The sequence below is a fragment of the Physella acuta genome, unplaced genomic scaffold (genome assembly GCF_028476545.2).
Source record: "Physella acuta isolate Inbredline_101_S28 unplaced genomic scaffold, ASM2847654v3 ptg000873l, whole genome shotgun sequence".
Classification (NCBI taxonomy): Eukaryota; Metazoa; Mollusca; class Gastropoda; family Physidae; genus Physella; species Physella acuta.
Window position 1 is genome coordinate 15,799 of NW_026732390.1, and position 21,499 is coordinate 37,297.

The 21,499-nt window shown below is 35.7% G+C and overlaps 1 protein-coding gene across 2 annotated transcripts; it reads left to right on the top strand.

Annotated features, from left to right (window-relative positions):
- Positions 1–4,689: 4,689 nt before the first annotated feature.
- On the top strand, positions 4,690–20,939 carry LOC131952436 (solute carrier organic anion transporter family member 4C1). Of its 2 annotated transcripts, none has more exons than XM_059315077.1 (11): positions 4,690–5,024; positions 6,777–6,921; positions 7,617–7,820; positions 8,861–9,781; positions 10,957–11,152; positions 12,749–12,899; positions 13,266–13,453; positions 14,489–14,553; positions 15,106–15,341; positions 17,188–17,271; positions 19,443–20,939. In XM_059315077.1, the coding sequence occupies exons 2-11, from the start codon at positions 6,846–6,848 to the stop codon at positions 19,482–19,484; spliced, it is 2,163 nt and encodes a 720-aa protein (XP_059171060.1). In that variant the 5' UTR covers positions 4,690–5,024; positions 6,777–6,845; the 3' UTR covers positions 19,485–20,939. The 2 variants fall into 2 exon arrangements, with proteins under 2 accessions (XP_059171060.1, XP_059171061.1); XM_059315078.1 differs by having other exon boundaries at positions 7,632–7,820.
- The last annotated feature ends 560 nt before the right edge of the window (positions 20,940–21,499 follow it).

A 21,499-nucleotide genomic window follows, 5' to 3' on the forward strand; every position in this document is an offset into this window, starting at 1 on the left:
GACGTCACTTTTTGCATTATAAAAAGGCAATGTTTGAAAACGAGTTTTAGCCGTTATCTCGCGTTTTTGAAAACGGTTTTAATAAATTGTAGATCTAATAGGAATTGATCAAAATACTATATGTTCACAGAGTTCTAATAAGATTTTGGGAAAATATCGATGTTTTAAGAAAAGTTCAACAGCAATTTTGAGGGGGGTTGTAGGCTGAGGTGTGACGTCATTTTAGGGGGTGGTGGTCTGGCTTTTTGTGACGACGTGTGATGTAGGGGAGGGGGGAGGTAAAAATCGTCCAAAAAAGCGTGACGTCATTTATGGATGACCCCCAAATAAAAAAAAACCTATGTGTCTCGTAATGTATTAGAAATAAGGGAAAATACAGGAACATTTAGAAATCAATAGCTTTAAAATGTTGACATGACAAACAACAGTCGATAGACATCGTGTTTGGGTCGGTAAAACTCATGGTTGCTTAACTAAAAAGTCCCGAGTTCGAACCCTCCGGCACATAGTTAAATGGACAGCAACTCATCTGTAGGAAAACTCCAAGAACCTCCCCTCACCCCGTTTCAGCGACGGGGGAAAGGAGGGGGGTATCGTCCTTAACGACCATCTGATAGTGTTTTAAAGCAAATATTTTCAGTGGCATCATTGGTACTGTCGAAATCACAAATTATGAATTGCTGAAAAGTAGAAAATAAAACAACTATAGCGGCGTATGATACGCCGCGGGTCGGCTCGTAATTAATATTATATTATTATAGCTAGATAAGTGTCAAGACTTAAAAATTAACTTCATAATGAAATAAGAACTAAAACAAAAACAAAAATAATTTTTAAAGGGAGAAATATTTAGGCCTACTAAAAAGTACAAAATAAAACAAACAGTCAATCAAACTTACTAATAAGCACTGAATTATTATTTTTTTAAACTTGCTTTCTTTCATACAAGCACTACAATTTTGCTTTCTTCATAAAAGTATTGGTCCGCTTTTGAAAAAAAAATTCTTTATACATTTATAGCGCTCAAGGGGTCATCCATAAATGACGTCAAGCTTTTTTTTTACGATCCCCCCCCCCCCTATTCCCCTCCGTCACACATCGTCACAAAAAGCCAGACCCACCCTCCTAAAATAACGTCACACCTCAACCTACAACCCCACTCAAAATTGAAGTTGAATTTTTTTTAATTAAAACATCGATATTTTTCCAAAATCTTGTCTAAACTCAGTCAACATAGAGTATTTTAATCAATTCATATTACAATTATTAAAATCGTTTTCTAAAACGCGAAATAACGGCTAAAATTATTTTTGTAACATTGCTTTTTTTATAATGCAAAAGTGTGACGTAACACCATCTGACCCCCCCCCCCCCCCCCTCTCATCATACACCGTCACAAAATTACGGACCCCTCCCCTCTATGGGTGTGACGTCATTTAGGGATGACCCCCCCCCCCCCCCTGACTTGATGAATTATGAATAGCTCAAGTGTGAAAAAAAAAACCAGCTATGCAAGTGTATCTGTCTGACGATGCAACATGCTGTAATGCTAAATTGTAGTTCTTAAGAAAAATTACTAGATCTACTTAGTGAATATTGCTATCCAGCTTTACTATTGGAAAATTCGTCTACATCTATCAAGTCTTTAGCAGTGTTTTTTACAGACTTTTTTCTCCGGGGGGGGGGGGGGGCACTTCACATTTTCGGGGGGGACGGACTGTATACATTTTCGGGAGGGGGGGGGGCGGACACTGGTAAAAGTATATATTTTTACTATATAAATTCAATTTCGTTCGGGGGGTGGGGCGGTAGACTTCCTTCGGGGCGGCAGAGCCCCCCCCCCCCCCCCCCGAAGAGATGCCTGGAAGAAACCCTGGTCTTTAGTAAACATTCGTTTTGAACAATCGTTTTCGATCACAAGAAGAATAAGATAGCTCTGTGAGATGGTGGGTCTAAAATACGTCTTAATGTTTTTCAGTTTGGAGAAAGATCGTTCGATTTGTCAATTCCTGGATAGATGACGTTATGTTAGAAATAATTATGAATTTTAGAATGCCAAACAAAGTTTCTGAAGCTTTAAGATCTTTGCCGAACTCATGTTTGAAGGGCCAGATCTCTGAAATAAAATGAGGGCCTATGCTCGATGAATGTTATCAGAGGCCTAACGACCCTTCCGGGTGCCCGGGGACAAACTTTCGATTTGCACCCCCCCCCCTCAAACTTGCGATTTGCACCCCCCCTCAAGCTTTCAATTTATTTTTCCAACCCATTTTGGCGCCCTCTAAGGTCGGCGCCCGGGGACATATGTCGTCGTCCCCCCCTCGCTACGCCTCTGAATGTTATGCTTGCTGCAGTTTTGTCGCCGCTACAAGTTCAAAAATGATATCGGATAAGTTTAGAAGAGAAAGAAAACTAAAATCACAAGAACAAAAAGTACATGACTCTTGAAAGTTGATTCTATCTTGGCGACATTTGTCTACGTTCAGTTCAAATGATGATTTCCTTGTGCGTCTCTTTCTAACAAAATGAAACTTGTGCACATCTTCCAAATAGCTGAGATTGTTGTAGCTGTAATAATGATAGTCCCCCGTAAATCACACTTGAAAGCCAGTTCATCAAAAGCCATGTATATGTTCATTCCGACTGATCGCACCAGGTGCACTGTTATTTGTGAGTCACAACAATTCCAAATGATTATTAATAATATGAATTCATATTTCTCTATATTATACTTCTCCTTGGAATATTTGCTTTCGAGACAAATACTTGTTAGAACTTTAGCCATATCAATGTAGGCCTATGTTTTTTGCAGCATACTGCATCTTACTAGATTAGATGGTCAACACATTACCTTTTGAACTTGACTTTCAAAACATTTCATTCCGACAATGCTAAATCAGCCCATTTTTTCCGATTTCAGCATGCTTTTCTTTTTGGATTTGCTTCCAAAGCATTTGTCCAACCAAGAACAAACTAAAAGGCAGCAGTTGTTTGCTTTTGGAAGTGTTTTTCCTGGAAGAGTTGCTGTCCCCATCTATCGAGTCTCATCTGCCCGAGGTTTAGAACTCGAGACTTTTCGATTTAGCAACCATGAGCTTTACCGACTCAACCACACCAACCCCTACTCTTTCATATGTTTCCGGATATTGAATTTTATTTACCGAAAATGTGCTGGTCCCATAGTAACTTCGAGAGCCCGTCGACTGTACACCTCCTTTACATCTTTGCTACATAATTTATCTCTGCCCCCATCAGCATCATGATCATTCCCGTGGACCCGTTGTGGAGCATGGGGACCCGACCTTATCTTTTAACAGTATTCGGTTTTGGGCGATTCCGCCAAGTTGGGTCCAAGACATTCAGGCTCCTTCTCTGACAACTGATCCTTTTCCAAGTTTGTTTTGGCCTACCTACTTTACTCTTTCCTTGAGGATTTAAGTCTAACGCCGGTCTGGTGATGTTGCTATAGCTATGATAGCTGATTACACAATGTGTGTCCAATCTATCTTATTTTCCACGGTTGTAATTTTTCGCCAATATGGGTTTTCGGTACTGATGATTTCTACATGCAACCAGATGTTTAATATGCGACGCAAAAATCTGCTAATTTAAGTGTTTGTGTTACTCTCCAGAACCGTAGAGAACAAATGATGCTGGTGTTTTTGATGTCCTCATCTGCTCACCTATCCTTACTACACTTCCTAGATTCGAAGCGATCCACCTCAGAAATAGTCATTTCTTGTAACTGAAGTGGCAGATTATGTCCGTTCCCCCCCCCCCCCCCAAATAATCGGAGCCTGTCCTTCAGTGATTTTTCACAGAGCTTGCTTAGCTTGCTGTTGTTGATGTGAGTGAAGGCTGATGTCATTCGCAGAATCTAATAGAGGTCCTCCAGAAATTTAGTGAGAATCCACTAGAATTTGACTTTTAAAAATGGATGAGTCCCATTTATTATTCTGATAGCTACCTTGTAATATACAGATGATAATTTGCTAGCAATCTAAAGTTTAGCTGTAAAACATGAAATCATCTCTTGCATGTATTCCATCAGACTGCAATCTTCCGATTAAGTTCGTTCATGTAAAGTAGGCCTAGTAAGTAAATCTTTCTTTTTTAAAGAGTGTCACCCTTTCCTTCTAAATTGTTGTCCCTAATTAAAAATGCACACATGTGTTATGTGTACAAGCCAATCAAATCAACACGAGCATATTCAGTTTGTTATTTATGAGGTGACTATATCTTTTTGTTTTGCAAGCAATAGACAAATAAAAGTAACAAAACTACTAAACAATACGAGAATACAATACTTGATGAAAAAGTCAACCGCTAGATCTCGTAGATGTTGTCTGTGAGATTGTTTTGAAACGCTTGGCGAATTAATGATGACCGTGTGCGTAACTTATTCATTTAGATGGTGGATGTAGACCATTAAAATAGCCATCAACCACTATAGAGTGCCCGATATTTTTTCAATAGCGATTACAAAAATATCAAACACATTTTATAATAGACATAATCAATATTTCAATTATTTTTATGCTCATAGTTTTAAAAATATATAATAAAAATATATTTATAATGATATCAATGAAAAATGTAGAAAAGGAAACAATAAATTGCGCATTATTAATTTAGTTAAAGTATCGATACCATGTAAGTTAATTTTAGCTTGTCCTATTACTACTTAGACTATGATGTAAACCAATGGCTGACACAATAATATTATGTTTTATATTTGGAATGGATACGGCATCTTACAGAGATATTTACACATATCACCAGTGAATTTATTGTACGCAAGAGTGGCGTCTAGCTGGTGTGCTTTGTAAGAAATTGAGCTCCTCTTCAGCTTAAGCCGTCATTGTTTATAATGTTTACCGTCTAGATCTTAAATCTAGTAAGAGTGCAGAGTTAGGTTTTTTTGCCATTTTTGGTTGAAAAAAAAAACGAAAGTCAAAAAGTAAAAATAAATGCATAGATTTAGATCTATAAAAACAAAGCTTCACTTCTGCAACAAGTAACAAGTAAGTTGAGTAATTAATCTAAAGTAAAAACTACATCTAGATATCTAGACTGAGAATAGGCCTAGATTTAGTGCTAAAAATAGATTTAACTTTGGGCTAGGCCTCTAAGCTAGGCACTAGTAGCCCCCCCCCCCCCAGGGTTAGGTACTAGAATCTAGATTCTAGATCTTCCATACAGTAACAATTGTCACAGCTAATCTGAGTAATCTCAAAATTTATTTATTAGGCCTATAGAATCTAGATCTAGGCCTTTGAAGTCTAGTACTAGATCTAGATATCTAAATCTAGTAGTTAGATCTACTCATTAATACGATGAATACCTACTTAAATAAGTTAAATAGTATATTTAAGTAGGCTATTAGACTAGAACTCTTTGCTAGCTCAACCCCTGATGACCCGCCCGCAGCGCAACACACAGTACAGATAGTTTTGTCAGAAGAATAATGCGTAATTGATCCTAATGCGCAGCTATAAAAGAATAAATAGAGTCCATTGCGCAGCTATTAATAGTATTAAATTTGAGCCCATTACGCAGATTTTTAGGTCATTCCATTATGCATCTTTTGCCGGCCAGATTGTGCTAGGGGTAAAATCTTTTTTGGTGTAGTCACTTCGTTAATATTAACCTTTAGTCACCTATCGTTATAGATCTTGTTCTACCAGGCTACAATAATCCCATTGCCTAAACAATTGAATCTTCTTAAAAGGGGCGCCAGATTAGGATTACCCAGTTACAGTGACTAGCGCCACTTTTTACTATTCGTAATACTGTAATACCAATATTCCAATTTATTTATTAAGGCTGACCCAGTCAGCTCAGAATAGCCCACATATGCTTGTTATAAATTATTAGTCACCTCAGTTGGCCATCATTTCTTCCAATAAATATTTATAATATAGCCTAGTCCCAAACAACTATCATTTCCATGTCATGCAATATATTTGTGACAGACAATCTGTAACAATAGCATTTATCACAACTGGAAATAGGTAGGTTTAGGCAGTTTAAAGGGTGTTGTCATTTTTCATTGTATTATATTTTTTATTAAAAAAATGTATTAATATTTAAGTTTATGTTAACTGTTAATATTTACTAGATCTCTATGTAAATGATTAAACACGAATGAACTCTAAACTAAGCGTTACTCTAATACACCACAATGCCTCTATTTCTGGCAACGGGGGTGGGGGGAGGGGAGTATTCATTTCAGGAGTCAGGTTCAGAAACTCAGAAAGAGTGGACTGTAGCAGAGGCGTAGTGATGGGGGGGGGGCAGGGGGGTACATATGTCCCCGGGCGCCGACCTTAGGAGGCGCCAAAATAGGTTGTAAAAACAAATTAAAATGTCATTTTAGCTGCATTTTCGCATTATAAATAGTTTGAGGGGGGGGGGGGGTGCAAATCGAAAGCTTGAGGGGGGGTGTGTGCAATTGAAAGGGTTGGGGGGGGGGGGGGTGCCAAATTGAAAGTTTGTCCCCGGGCGCCAGGAAGGGTCGCTACGCCTCTGGACTGTAGCAGCTTTTTTGCATATATTTCAACTTATTTGGAAAAATGCTAAAATAATCTTGCTACCAAGAATTACAATGTTTGATGTTTAATAATGTACTGGTTATAGAAATATATAAAATCAACTGTTAATACATGACGCTTCTCTGACAACATATCTTCAACACTCTAAGTTCTAACTAGTATTTTTAATTAATTTATATTTAAGTAGTATTCAATTTAAATTCTTCATTTTTCTTCCTGCAGGCCTATTTTCTAAATATAAGAAATAGTCACCATCTATAATAATTACCATCAATTAAAAGATATTTGAAAATGACAGTCACAACATCAGCCGACGGTTTGGTAAATAAAAATGAGCAGAGTGAAACAAAGGAACCAGAATTACACAGTAAGTTTCATACATTTAAATAAATCTTTTGGCTTAGATGTTTTTACAAGCTTTTATTGAACTTAATTCCTTGTGCTTTGTACTTGCTTCACCTGAGTCACATCTTGCTAACAGAATTTCACGCACTTGTACCAAACAGTATGGTTTCTTAATTTACATGTTGTAGTTAAAGACCCAATGGCAGTGCAATGTAACATTATCATAAAGACATAATTACTATAAAGTATATAGTACTAAACTTTTTGAGCGATTACAATTATTCCTTGCATTCATTTGATGCGCAAGTATGTTTAGTTAAGCAATAATATTATTATTTTTTAAATTTCATTTTTAAAAAGTAAAATGTTTGAGAAATTAGATTTATGAAAATGTACCACTATTTACATAAATAAAAGAAAAACATGAGTCACTCATACAATTGTAGTAAGGGTATTAAATACATATTATACTTAATTATAGCAGACCATGCTTTTTTGTTTATAGTTGTATAAATAGTGGTTCATTATTATTTAAAAAAATCATTTTATTTTTTTCTTTTCATCCCAAAATTAAAAGTCATCTTTTATTATATCTTATCCAATTTTTCTGGGTCTGGCTTCAGGAAGAAATATTGACCAAAGAGCCATTTTTTAAAACAGTTCTTTTAAATGCTGTTAACCAATGCTGTCATTAAACTGTCAATTATAACCCTGCAGGGCTGTCTTCAACAGTAGATGCCCCTCCAAAAGAAAAATCCATGCCAGAAGAGGAAGAGAATAGAGAAGGTAGAGAAGCCAGAAGAAGCAGTGAAGATAGTTCCAACAGATGTGGGTATGGGCGATGGCGTCCCCAGTTTTTGCAGACCTTCAACTCCCCCAATTGTCTTGTTTTCTTTATGGGAGTCTATTCTCTTGTTTTAGGTAGGTCATATTTTAACCTTTTGATATATCATGGAATAATTGTTGTAACTGACATAACTGATATAACAGCATACTTTGTAAACCTTAGAATATTCTTTTGAGTAGATTCCCTTATATTCAGTTATTTATCTTTAGAATTATAATCCTTACTCTGTATATATGATTATTTTATAGATTCTGAATTAGTTGATGTTATACAAAAAGGGAGGCTATGCTAAGAATGTGCCCACACTTAGGACTTTGTATACACTGTGCTATTTAATTGCTTACCAGTAGATTCTATCAATGTGTCAATATTGTTTTTTTAATGTTAAAATTAGTTTTGAGGGGCGACTCACTGGCACTGCACAGCCGTAGGTAATTTAAAAACTACAAGCATTTGTTTGAGACCATATGGTCTAACAGGGCTGAGTTTGCTTCTATTGTTACATTATATGTAAGCTGATGTTAGCATTTAAAAGGGTGAAGTAGAGTTTGGTTCCATGGTAGCATTATGTTAACAACATTATGTAAGCTGGTGTTAGCATTTAACAGGGTGAAGTAGAGTTTGGTTCCATGGTAGCATTATGTTAACAACATTATGTAAGCTGATGTTAGCATTTAACAGGGTGAAGTAGAGTTTGGATCCATGGTAGCATTATGTTAACACCATTATGTAAGCTGATGTTAGCATTTAACAGGGTGAAGTAGAGTTTGGTATCATGGTAGCATTATGTTAACAATGTCCAGACATTTTCCCCATTTACCCTTGTAGCCTCAGGGATGTCCAACTGTTTAACTAAAAAAATCTTGGGTTGCAACCTCTGGCGTGATCTCTAGGACATCCTGAGTTCACCCAGTTCTAATTTACACCCGACTCCCATTAGGGAAAGAAAAGTTTGCTTGGCATAGAATTGACAACTTTATTTCTTTATTAACTTCATATAATGCTGAGGCCACAATAACAGCTAACTCTAGTTCACCTGCTAAAATGACCATCAGATTTTTTACCTTTACAAGTTTTTTAATATTAACTATCTTTTTTTAAAAATTGATTTCAGGTTTTGAAGTTAATGGGGTCCAAAATGTGAACGTCTCCTCCATAGAAAGAAGATATGATCTAGACAGTACCAATCTAGGATTTGTATCCAGCGCTTACGATGTGTCAGCAGCCATGTTAGCTGTCGTCATTGGTTACATAGGGTCAGGCAGGCGGAAGCCACGCATGCTCTCTATCACTATCCTCTTCTCAGCCATTGGTTCGTTTTGTATGGCCGTGCCGCACTTCACCGCTGGGCAGTACACGCTAGGGATGGCCCCGGAGAAGATCTGCGTCCTGGGCGCCAGCACCACAGCCAACTGCACCAATGTCCCTCATTCCTCCCCGCTTAGTAACTACTTGTACGTGTTTCTATTCTCCCAACTACTCCACGGAATCGGCGGCACTACGCTCTTCACTGTTGGAATATCTTTAATGGATGACAGCGTTGTGCCTCAGAAAACACCCCTCTTCCTAGGGATTATCTACGGGTGTAATATTTTAGGCTCGGGTCTAGGATACATTATCGGTGGACAGCTGCTTAATATATATGTTGATTTCGACACGCTCGACTCCATTAAGCTTACTCCAAAAGATCCCCGCTGGCTAGGCGCCTGGTGGCTTGGACCAACAATTGCAGCAGTTCTTCAACTGGTTGTGTACGTACCCATATCTTTATACGGCTCGGAGCTACCTGGAACACAGGATATCAGACAAAACCGGAAACCGGAAGCTCACGCTGTGGCCTCCGGCCTGTCGTCAAAGTTCAAGAACAACAAATTTATGGCCACCACCATGACCGTGTTGAGAAACCCCTGCTTTGTGTTCGTCACACTGGGCATGACCACCGAGGCAATGTTTATGTCTGGGTCTGCTGCCTTCCTGCCAAAGTTTATTGAGAATCAGTATGGGATTCCAGCCTCGCGGGCTGCCGTCTTCGCAGGTAAATAAAATTTGCTAGAGAAACTTTTTATTTTTGTTCATCCAAGTTGGTGTTGTATTTATCATCATAGATGTTTTTTTCAAATAATTTAAATACTTAGAATGTGTTTTTTAAATAATTTAATTAATAGCAGTATTTTTAGCGCAATTTCCATTCTGGAGAATTGCGTTTATTAACCCGTCATTTCTGGATGTATGAATGTATGAATGAATGAATGGATGGATGTGTGTCCGCAGCTTTAAGTCGTATCTCCTCCTCAACGAAGCAATATCGATGACTAGTTCCAAAAGCAATTATGTTAAGAAAGTTACGAGGATGAACATAGGCTATAAAAATTCCGGGTTATTTTCATGGATTTCCCGGAAAAGCCAAAAAACCTCGAAAAAAAGCAGTTTTTAGCCCATATCTCGGCAACCAGACCACTTAGCGACTTGAAACATGTACCAATCGATTCCTGCCATAATTTAGAACAATATTGCCGAAGAAAGTTTTCAAAAATATCCTTTCGTTCGGTCACAAAAATTTTTTTGAATTAATTAAAATTTGGACCGAATTAGTAGGCATTTTTTCCAACCACACCACACGCGTCATCACGTTCAATAGCTGCACCATCACGTTCTATGGCTTCGTCATCACGTTCAGTAGCTAGGCGCGCAATGGTTTTTAGTCAAGTAACTCTATTGTAAATAAAACATGTAAAATACTGAAATTTTTTTAAAATAAAAAACGTTTTAATAACTAACCAATGGTTTTACTAACCCTGCTCTTGATTTACGCTACGACAGAGCTATTTTTAGATAACATAAGGAAATTGCGCTAAAATTGTCACTAGACTTTTTAATTAACTTGTTTATATATATATTTTTTTTTTGAAAAAAAAATACATTGAATTTTTTTTATTGAAATAAAATACGATTTAAAATCTTTTTTTTAATTTAATTATAGATTTAAAGAAATTAAAAAATGCCTGATTGAAAAAGATGTCACTTCAAAAACAAACACCATCAAATTTTATTTATTGAACTAAAAATTTGATTTTAAACCTTTTTTTACTTTAATTATTGAATTAAAGAAATTTAAAAGTCTGATTGAAAAAAAATGTTTGTTTAAAAACTAACACATTGCACAATGAAACAAAACAATGATTAACTTAAACAAAATGACAATCTTGCCAGGTATTGCTGTGGTCCCTGCAGCTGTGTGTGGACTTGTGATGGGTGGTTTCATTGCCAAAAAGTTCAACTTCACCATCACCCAAGCACTCAAGTACATGATTGTTACTGGCTCCTTGTCAGTTTTAAGCTGTGCTGTTGTGTGGATCCGGTGTGAGCATAGCAGTATATATGGTGTCTCAATTCCTTACATCAGTGGGTAAGTCAGGAGTTTTACTTACTTTTTTAAATTTCTTGCTGCCCCTGAGAGCTAAGATTGGGAACATAGGACAGACTGATTCAGGGAACATGAGGCTGAGGTTGGGAACATAAGGCTGATACTGGGAACATGGGCTAAGATAAGGAACATTGATGTAACAATGAGCATAGGCGCTGATAAAGGGCTCATATAGCAGAGATGGGGAAAATATGCTGAGACAGGGAACATAGGGCTGAGACAGGGAACATACGGCTGAGACAGGGAACATAGGGCTGAGACAGGAAACATAGGGCTGAGACAGGGAACATAGGGCTGAGACAGGGAACATGGATGTAACAATGAGCATAGGCACTGATAAAGGGCTCATATAGCAGAGATGGGGAAAATATGGCTGAGACAGGGAACATAGGGCTGAGACAGGGAACATAGGGCTGAGACAGGGAACATGGATGTAACAATGAGCATAGGGGCTGATAAAGGGCTCATATAGCAGAGATGGGGAAAATATGGCTGAGATAGGGAACATAGGGCTGAGACAGGGAACATAGGGCTGAGACAGGTAGCATAAGGCTGAGATAGGGAACATAAGGCTGATACAGTTAACATAGAGTTGACACAGGAAACAGTTCTCTCTTGTTATAATTCTATATCATGTGCCTGGTGAATTCACAGCACTACTAAATTAGTATATTCAATGGTATTGGATACTTTAGTGAGTGTAATTCTGACACCTGAGAAATAAAAATGTAAACTTTCCAAAATAATTCAATTTCAACATTTTATACAATAATATATAACTCATATATAGGTCAAGATCATAATTAAATATCTAAAAATACTACTTTACCCCCAAAGTCAACAGCAAACAAAGATAACAAGCGTTTCACCATAAATAACCATTTGACATAAACATTTGTGTCTGTTTCTTGCAAGTGTCCCATAAATGGGATTTTAGCACTACCTGAACATGGGACCATTCATGCTAGCGTCCCACTTCTGGGGGGCGCACTGTACACTTGATACAACATAGTAGCTAAAAATAATTGTTATTAAATAATTGTTATTGTTAAATTTTTTATTAGATAGAAATATGATATTGCTTCAAGTTTTACGTTTATTTTGCATTTAAAATATTAATATTTAAGAAGATATGCACTTACCCATGTGCATTATGTTTTTTCTGCCATTTTGACAAGTCTAGCAAATACTGGCGCTATAACTTTTTTCTAAATTTCATTTTTTACAAAACACACACAAATACCATGAGACATAATTTGTGTTTTAACTAGCTGTTTATAAATTTTTATACATTTTTTTACAAGCATCCTATAAGTGGGACGCTAGCAGGATATAGGTTAACTTAATTAAATACATAATTTTTTTACATTTGGTACTTAATATTAGAAATAACTCTTTTTAGAAATAGAAAGAAGTATATTAAAAAACCAATTTTTAAGATTAAAAACCATCCATGTTTATTAGTTAGTTATATAAAAAGAGATTAAAGCTACTACCCTATTCAATAATAGATTGTGTTAGAATAGTTTGGTAATATATATTTTTCTTCTACCTGTACAATCTTTTACACATGCGCAGGTCAACTGGGAACTACCCCATCAAACTGGACACCACATGCAACAGTCTGTGCAACTGTGACACAGATGCCTTTGAGCCTGTCTGCAACAAGGACACCAGTTTATATTTCTCACCCTGTTATGCTGGCTGTATCAAACAAACTGGGAATGACGTAAGTACTGATGTAGTTTAAATAAACCACCTTTATTGGCCAAACACAAATTCAAAAAGAAAAGCAGGCTGAAATTTGAGTCAACAGCCTATATGGTGAATAACAAGCCGAAACGTAATACTTAATTGTGTTGGAGGAAATCCCTTCCAGCATTACAATTAGGAACGAAGAAGAATTGTCTAATACACTACTAATAATGTTTTTATGTTTAATTACAATTAACATCATAATTTCTGCTTCTCAACTTTGATTTCAAATATTTTAAAATTAAAACTGAAAGCCAATAAAATATTGTCCATTTTTGTTTTAAATTCTGAAATGTGTTGTTTTAAATTGCTCGTCAGCGTTTGTATTTTTACTCCCCAGTTCCATAACTGCTCCTGCATTGATGCCATCAATATGAGAAATGACATCGGCAGCCAGATCAGTAAAACTCTTGGCTCTGAGAACTGTCGCAAGTCCTGCCCTCTGCTCTTTGTGTTTGTCATCCTGCTGTTCTTTGCTATGTGTATCTCCTTCATGCCTATAGCACCCTGTGATGCCGTACAACTTAGGTAAAGTCTACCAACTCTTGTTTAAAATATTAGAGTAATATTTTTTGTTGGTGTGGTCAAGCCAGTAAAAGCTCATGGTTGCTAAACCGAAAAGTCTCAAGTTTGAACCCTCAGGCAGATGAGGCTCGTTAGCTGGGGACAGCCACTCTTCTATTAGAGACAACTCCAAAATCAAACAACTGCTGCATTGTAGTTTGTTCTTGGTTGAAAAAAGGCTATGGAAGCAAATCCAAAAAGAAAAACATGCTGAAATCGGATTCAATGGCCTCAATGGCTCATAACCAGTTGATACTTATACTTAATTTTGTTGGTGGGGATCCTTACCAACACTAAAATTAAGAACGAAGAAGAAGAAAAGAAGATATTCTGTCTTAGCACTTGCTATATTTAATCACAAGATCTGCTTTTCATTTTATTTATTTTTTTAAAGCTGTATAGTGTTGTTGCTGAAGATAAGCTGAATAAAACATTGTATTTTTAACAGATATATCCTTGAAGATTTTTTATAAATCAGATACTGTTTTTTCTACAGTTGTGTTCATGAAGATTTGTATAACTTAGATACTGTTTTGTCAATGTGTTTACAAAGATTTGTTAAAACTTAGATACTGTTTTGTCAATGTGTTGATGAAGATTTGTTATAACTTAGATACTGTTTTGTTAATGTGTTCATGAAGATTTGTTAAAACTTAGATACTGTTTTGTCAATGTGTTTACAAAGATTTGTTAAAACTTAGATACTGTTTTGTCAATGTGTTTACAAAGATTTGTTAAAACTTAGATACTGTTTTGTCAATGTGTTTACAAAGATTTGTTATAACTTAGATACTGTTTTGTCCACAGATGTGTACATGAAGATTTGTTAAAACTTAGATACTGTTTTGTCCACAGATGTGTTCATGAAGATTTGTTATAACTAAGATACTGTTTTGTCCACAGATGTGTACATGAAGATTTGTTAAAACTTAGATACTGTTTTGTCCACCGAAGTGTTTACGAAGATTTGTTATAACTTAAATACTGTTTTGTCCACAGATGTGTTCATGAAGATCATAAAGTTTATGCTCAAGGAATTAAAACCCTCATAGTTCGGATGCTAGGTGATTCATTTTTCATTGATTTTATCCCAATTTTACCTGTGGGGTCAGCAAAGTATTTTCTGATTTTCTTCACTGACCGAGTCCACTAGAAAATGTTAGAAATTTTGACTCATGTTAAATCTTCTTTGAATAATTTTTTTTCTGTTCCTGTTTCCTAATTTTAATCAAAATTTCCATCTGAGCAAAAAAAATCCTTAGAATTCCAATAGTTAAATTTTATAAGTTATAAAAACATCTATAAACAATAAATTAAAAAAAGCACTTTCCTTTTGATAATTTGACCAAATGAGATCTGTATTAGTGAGTGAATTATTATCAAAGATAATGATAACTGCTATCCGTTTATTTATTTTTTTTTTACATCAATTTTAAGTGTTGTATATATAATTCAGTGTTAATTTTAATTTATAATAAAAGAATCATTTGCAAGCGTTAATTTGTCCCATGGTTTAAAAGAAATAAATCAAATCTCTAATTTTAAAAACATTTCTAGTATCCTATATTGGTCTTGTCCCATAATTCAAATCTCTAATCTAAAAAATTTTTTTTAAGGGTCTTTCATGGGTCCAGTCCTAATGGGCAAGCTGCTTGATCTAACCTGCGACACCTGGCGCGAGAAGTGCGGACAGAGGCTATCCTGCTGGCTGTACGACCCAGATCACCTGGTGACTGGTGTCTATGTCTACTCCATCTCCCTCAAAGGCCTGTCTGTCATCTTCAGCTCGCTGGCTCTCAAGTTTTATCGCCCTCCACCTAGCACCGAGCTTGTGGTCGCTTTCAATGTAACAGTAAGTCAATTATTCTCTCAGATTTTTAATGGGATTATCTTTTGAAAGATATTTAAGGCAACTTTAAGTTGTCCCAGATTATTCCAGTAACTTCTTAGAGCCGCATTAGCTAGGCACACATCATTCCAGTAACTTCTCAGGGTCACATTAGCTAGGCACACATCATTCCAGTAACTTCTTAGGGCCACATTAACTAGGCACATATCATTCCAGTAACTTCTTAGGGCCACATTAGCTAGGCACACATCATTCCAGTAACTTCTTAGGGCCACATTAGCAAGGCACACATCATTCCAGTAACTTCTTAGGGCCACATTAACTAGGCACATATCATTCCAGTAACTTCTTAGGGCCACATTAGCAAGGCACACATCATTCCAGTAACTTCTCAGGGCCACATTAGCTAGGCACACATCATTCCAGTAACTTCTTAGGGCCACATTAGCTAGGCACACATCATTCCAGTAACTTCTTAGGGCCACATTAGCTAGGCACACATTATTCCAGTAACTTCTTAGGGCCACATTAGTTAGGCACACGTCATTCCAGTAACTTCTTAAGGCCACATTAGCTAGGCACACATCATTCCAGTAACTTCTTAGGGCCACATTAGCTAGGCACTCATCATTCCAGTAACTTCTTAGAGCCACATTAGCTAGGCACACATCATTCCAGTATCTTCTCAGGGCCACATTAGCTAGGCACTCATCATTCCAGTAACTTCTTAGGGCCACATTAGCTAGGCACTCATCATTCCAGTAACTTCTTACGGCCACATTAGCTAGGCACACATCATTCCAGTAACTTCTTAGTGCCACATTAGCTAGGCATACATCATTCCAGTAACTTCTTAGGGCCACATTAGCTAGGCACACATCATTCCAGTAACTTCTTAGTGCCACATTAGCTAGGCATACATCATTCCAGTAACTTCTTAGGGCCACATTAGCTAGGCACACATCATTCCAGTAACTTCTCAGGGCCACATTAGCTAGGCACACATCTTTCCAGTAACTTCTTAGGGCCACATTAGCTAGGCACACATCATTCCAGAAACTTCTTAGGGCCACATTAGCTAGTCACACATCATTCCAGTAACTTCTTAAAGCCACATTAGCTAGGCACACATCATTCCAGTAACTTCTTAGGGCCACATTAGCTAGGCACTCATCATTCCATTAACTTCTCAGGGCCACATTAGCTAGGCACACATCATTCCAGTAACTTCTCAGGGCCACATTAGCTAGGCACACATCATTCCAGTAACTTCTCAAGGCCACATTAGCGAGTCACAAATCATTCCATTAACTTCTTAGGGCCACATTAGCTAGGCACACATCATTCCAGTAACTTCTTAGAGCCACATTAGCTAGGCACACATCATTCCAGTAACTTCTCAGGGCCACATTAACTAGGCACTCATCATTCCAGTAACTTTTCTTTATTCTCTACTGTCTTTTCTTTGATTGCTTATATAATCTATTAAATTATAAGAAAATAGATTTTCAGTTTTGTTTTTGTTCTATTTTGTTAGGTTATGTATTACTTTTTTTGTCTGGACATTTTTACAGTAATCTTTATATAATAATGTACATGTTCAGCTTTTCTTTTTGCCTTTTTCTTTTTTCCATTTCAAATTATAATGATTAGATTTCATAAACAGTATTTCTATTTTTAATTTTTTCTTACTGACCTTTTGTGAAGTCTTTATTTAACAAACATTATCAGTGTTCGATGTATAATACTGTCTACATGAGTATTGAGTGCTGATTATATGAGTATTGAATACTGTTTACATGATTGTTTTCTACTGTATATGTGTATTGATTTGATTTGTATCTTGTAGAGCCCATCGCCAGCTGATGGTGAACAGGATGAAACATACCAGAATGATGAAGCTGTCATTGAAGAAAACCAAGTGAAACCAATGGTGAGTTACATTTCATTCACTGTCCAATAGAGCGCTCGTCTATAACTATGTCGCTGGGCGGAAATATGTTTAAAATCTATTACTTTTATCACATAAATTTTAAATGTGTTTTGAGCCAACTAATGTGGAGACTTTCATGACCAGTTATGGAGAGATTTTTATCTTAAATATACTAAAATATCTGATCAGCTAGTAATATGTTAAATAAACCAGGCGTACATGTAGGACATTACCCTTGTCAATTACCCCCTGTCAGTTACCCCCTGTAAATTACTCCCATACAGTACCCCCCCCCCCCCCCCCCAGCCCCCAGATTAATTACCTTCTGTACATTACTCCCTGCCCCAAAAAAGCTGTAGGACATTACCCCCCTGTCATTTTCCCTTTGCCTAGTCATTACCCCAAGATTAAGTACCCTCTGTACATTACCCCTGCCCCTAAAAAGCTGTAGGACATTACCCCCCTGTCATTTTACCTGTGCCTAGTCATTACCCCAAGATTAAGTACCCTCTGTACATTACCCCTGCCCCTAAAAAGCTGTAGGAAATTACACCTGTCAAATTACCTGCACCTAGTCATTTAGAGAGAGATACAGATAGATGAAGGATAAGCTTGGGATGGGAATAGGGTTAGGTAGCTGAATATGGAGATGGATAGATGTAAAATTTATTCTAAAGTGGGGGGTATTTAATTAGAAGGAGGAGCAATTAATCTGAGAGGTTAAGATAGAGGAAATAACTCAGGTGAGGCGTAATTGACAATGTGTGTGTGGGGGGGGGGGTATGTCCTAGACCTTATATGTAAGTTGAAATTTGTGTAGACATAAAAGTGAGGTTGATTTGTGGGTGCTATATAACAGCAGTTTTTTTCTCAAACTTCGATATTAGCTTCTAAAATCCTTCACTGGGTAGTTGCGTTGTTCAGAAACACACGTTGTTCAGAAACACTATGTTAGGCCATGTATCATTAACCATAACTTATTGTTTGAAAATTTAAGTTTGGTAAGAATTGTAATATCTTTGAGGTGTAGTCTCATTTAAAGATTAGGCATAATAATGATAATATTTCACTGGAATTGATAGCACAAGCTGGCTTTGTAATAATGAAACAATAAATATTTGTGTGGATGTATTCAGAGTAAAAAAACAATCCACAACTTATCTTTGCCAGTGTTTTCTTTAAGCCCTGGCCAGATAGAGGCCACATAAATTGTTGAACCGTATTTCTCCAGAACCTGATTGATAGGCTAATTAATCATAAATATTCAAATTTGTCATAATGTTTCATTTTAATTTGTTTTTCTATGCTAGAAATATTAAAAGTGGTGAGTTTTATCTAGGGGCATGTACTAATTAATAAGCACCACTATTTTATGTGATTTATCAAGCATGATTACTGTCTATAAATAGCCTAAACTATATGCTACAGTTTTTATATACTCTGAATAAAAATATGTGCATGTTTATATATCAGTAAAATGTAGAGTTTAAAGCCCAAATGGACTAAAATGGTCTATTACTGTTGACTAAACCATGAAACATGGTCACATGATTTACATATGATTAACCTGGCATAGATCAACATCAAATTTTTAAAATAAATATAGTCTTAAGCCAAAACACTAAAAATATTTTTCTTGTGAACTGAACTTAAAATTAACTTGTTCATGTGACATTTAATGATGGTTTTATGTTTTCTGCTAAAATGGATTTAAAATGTTTAATTTAATATACTCACAAGAATTTTTTTTTACATAAAAAATTTGTTAACACTTGTAGGTATATTTGAAAGTATTGAAAAGCACTTAAACTAACTATCTTGTGGGATGGTTGTGAACTTTAACTCTAAAATGATAGGTTATACTTTGTATAACATTGTATCATTTATTTATTCTCGGTACTTTTTCACCAGTTGGACACCCAAATATTATATATTTATTGTACTAGATTCTTGATCAAATCTGATTCTAATTAAAAGAAATTTTTTAAAAGTGGAAAAATAAAGTTGGTCTTTTTTTAATCTTAGACATTTGATTTTTTAATTTATATTTGTCGGACAAGAAATTTTATTTTAACGATGATTTTAAAAATTTTTATTTTTTTTAGAATATTCGTTTTATTAACAGCTCTGCTAACAGTCAGTAACGTTTTGTATTTGATGTTTTTTTTTAGCTAAGTGAAGTGGTCAGACAGCACAGCTACAGCTCAGTGTAACTTTAAAAATGGAGGCAGTCTTAGACAAGGTCATCAGACAGGCAGTTTCAACAGACAAGCAGATCCGACAGGAGAAGGTGATACCCCCCATCTGCTCAGGAATTATTTTTTATTGGCTCTATTGCTGTTTGTCATCTTGGTTAGCCTGCTGAAAATCCAGCATTTGTAGTTAGCATTTTTTTTTATCCAGCCTGTCTGAAGTGTGGTGTCTGTTGTTGTAGCTCTCCGAACTGTTTTCAAGGATTTCACTCATTTCTACAGCTATCATCAAGTCAGTATTTTTCATTGTCCTCATAGTAAAAAACGAAAAAATCTTTACTCCATTTTAAAGCTGTAGGCAATGTTCAATATTCCATCTAAAAATTAGGATTGTGGTAAATCTGTTTAATTTATCTCAGTGGCTTTTTCTATAGACAATATTTGGGTGGTAGTAGGTGGTATATTTGGGTAATAGGTTTATTCAAAATTTGGGTGGTAGTTTACATGATATTTTGGCTGTAGTTTACAAAAAATCTGGGTGGTAGTTTGTACAAAGGTTTTGGGTGTAAGGTTACACTAAATTTGGGTGATAGTTTACGTGAAATTTGGGTGTAAGTTTACATACATTTTGAGTGGTTGTTTACATACACTTTGGGTGGTAGATCACATAAAATTTGGGTAGTATTTTATATATTTGTTAGGTAGTTTACATTTTAGCTTGGTATTTAAAAAAAATTTGGGTGGTAATTTACAAAACAATTAGGGTGGTATTATTTTGTTATAAGATTACTGAAAATGGCATTGACTTAACATTTTTTCTATTGTTTTATATTACGTGGTGTGTACAAAGTTTGATATGGGACTAAGGTTAAAAAATTTTTTTTATCAACTAACAACTTATATAAATTGTAACAGTTTTAATTTTCATTTACTTAAGATATTAATTTATCTTTGTTTTTTGTTTTTTTTTTTGTATAAAGATTTTTATATTTTAAAAGTTAACATCATTTCTAGACAGATAATCTATATTTTAAGAACAATTTTTGCTGGAATCTCATTATGGAATAAATAATACATTTTTATTATGTTCTTTAAATTTCAATTGATTTGGTACAGTCACATTATAAAACTAAAATGTTTTTCAGTAATGAAATTTATTTGGTACCGTCACTTATAAAAGGAAAGTATTTTTCCTGTAATTAGATTGATTTGGTACAGTCACGTTATAAAAGAAAAATATGTAAACTAAATTGATTTGGTACAGTCATGTTATAAAAGAAAAGTATTTTTCCTGTAACTAGGTCGATTTGGTACACAGTCACATTATAAAAGAAAAATATTTTTCACGAAACAAAATTGATTTGGTAGAGTCACAATATAAAAAAAATTTCATATAAATAAATTACAATGGTGATTTACTTGGTTTAACAAAAAAATAATTTTCCTCCATTTTTTTCAATATCACCCCCCCCCCCCCCCCCCCCTTTTCCACTTGGTCTGTGTATGTATATATAAGTCTTGTTGTTGGTTAGTTGTTGGCCTTTTGTAATATATGTATATATAGAGCTCTAAGTTACCTCATACTGTCAGTGTCATTGTGATAGCTTCAGCCCATCTCCTTGGTGGTAATCTGTTATTTTGCTCTATTGGGCCCATTCATTCCTTCCACTTCGATGAAGACACCCCAGGGGGCTGTGTAGCTTTGTTGCACAAATCAAATCCAGTTACATATTGGTTAGGTCATTGGCAGCCCCTTGAAATTTTATCTTAAACTTATAATAACGGAAACTTATTTAAGGTTTAGATAGTTTAGCTATGGGAAAGAACTAAACTTTTGTAAAAAGTAAAGCATGGGCCTTCTGGCGCAACATATGATGATTTGAACTCCTGAAAATAAGCAACCAAAATGTCAAAATTACAATATAAAGTGTTGGGGTTTTCTCAAGGAGAACTTCAATAAACTTTTTCTTGTGTTTTGTTTTGTTGTTTATTCAAAGACTAGAGACAAAAATATCATTTGTTGTGCTTGTTTTTAC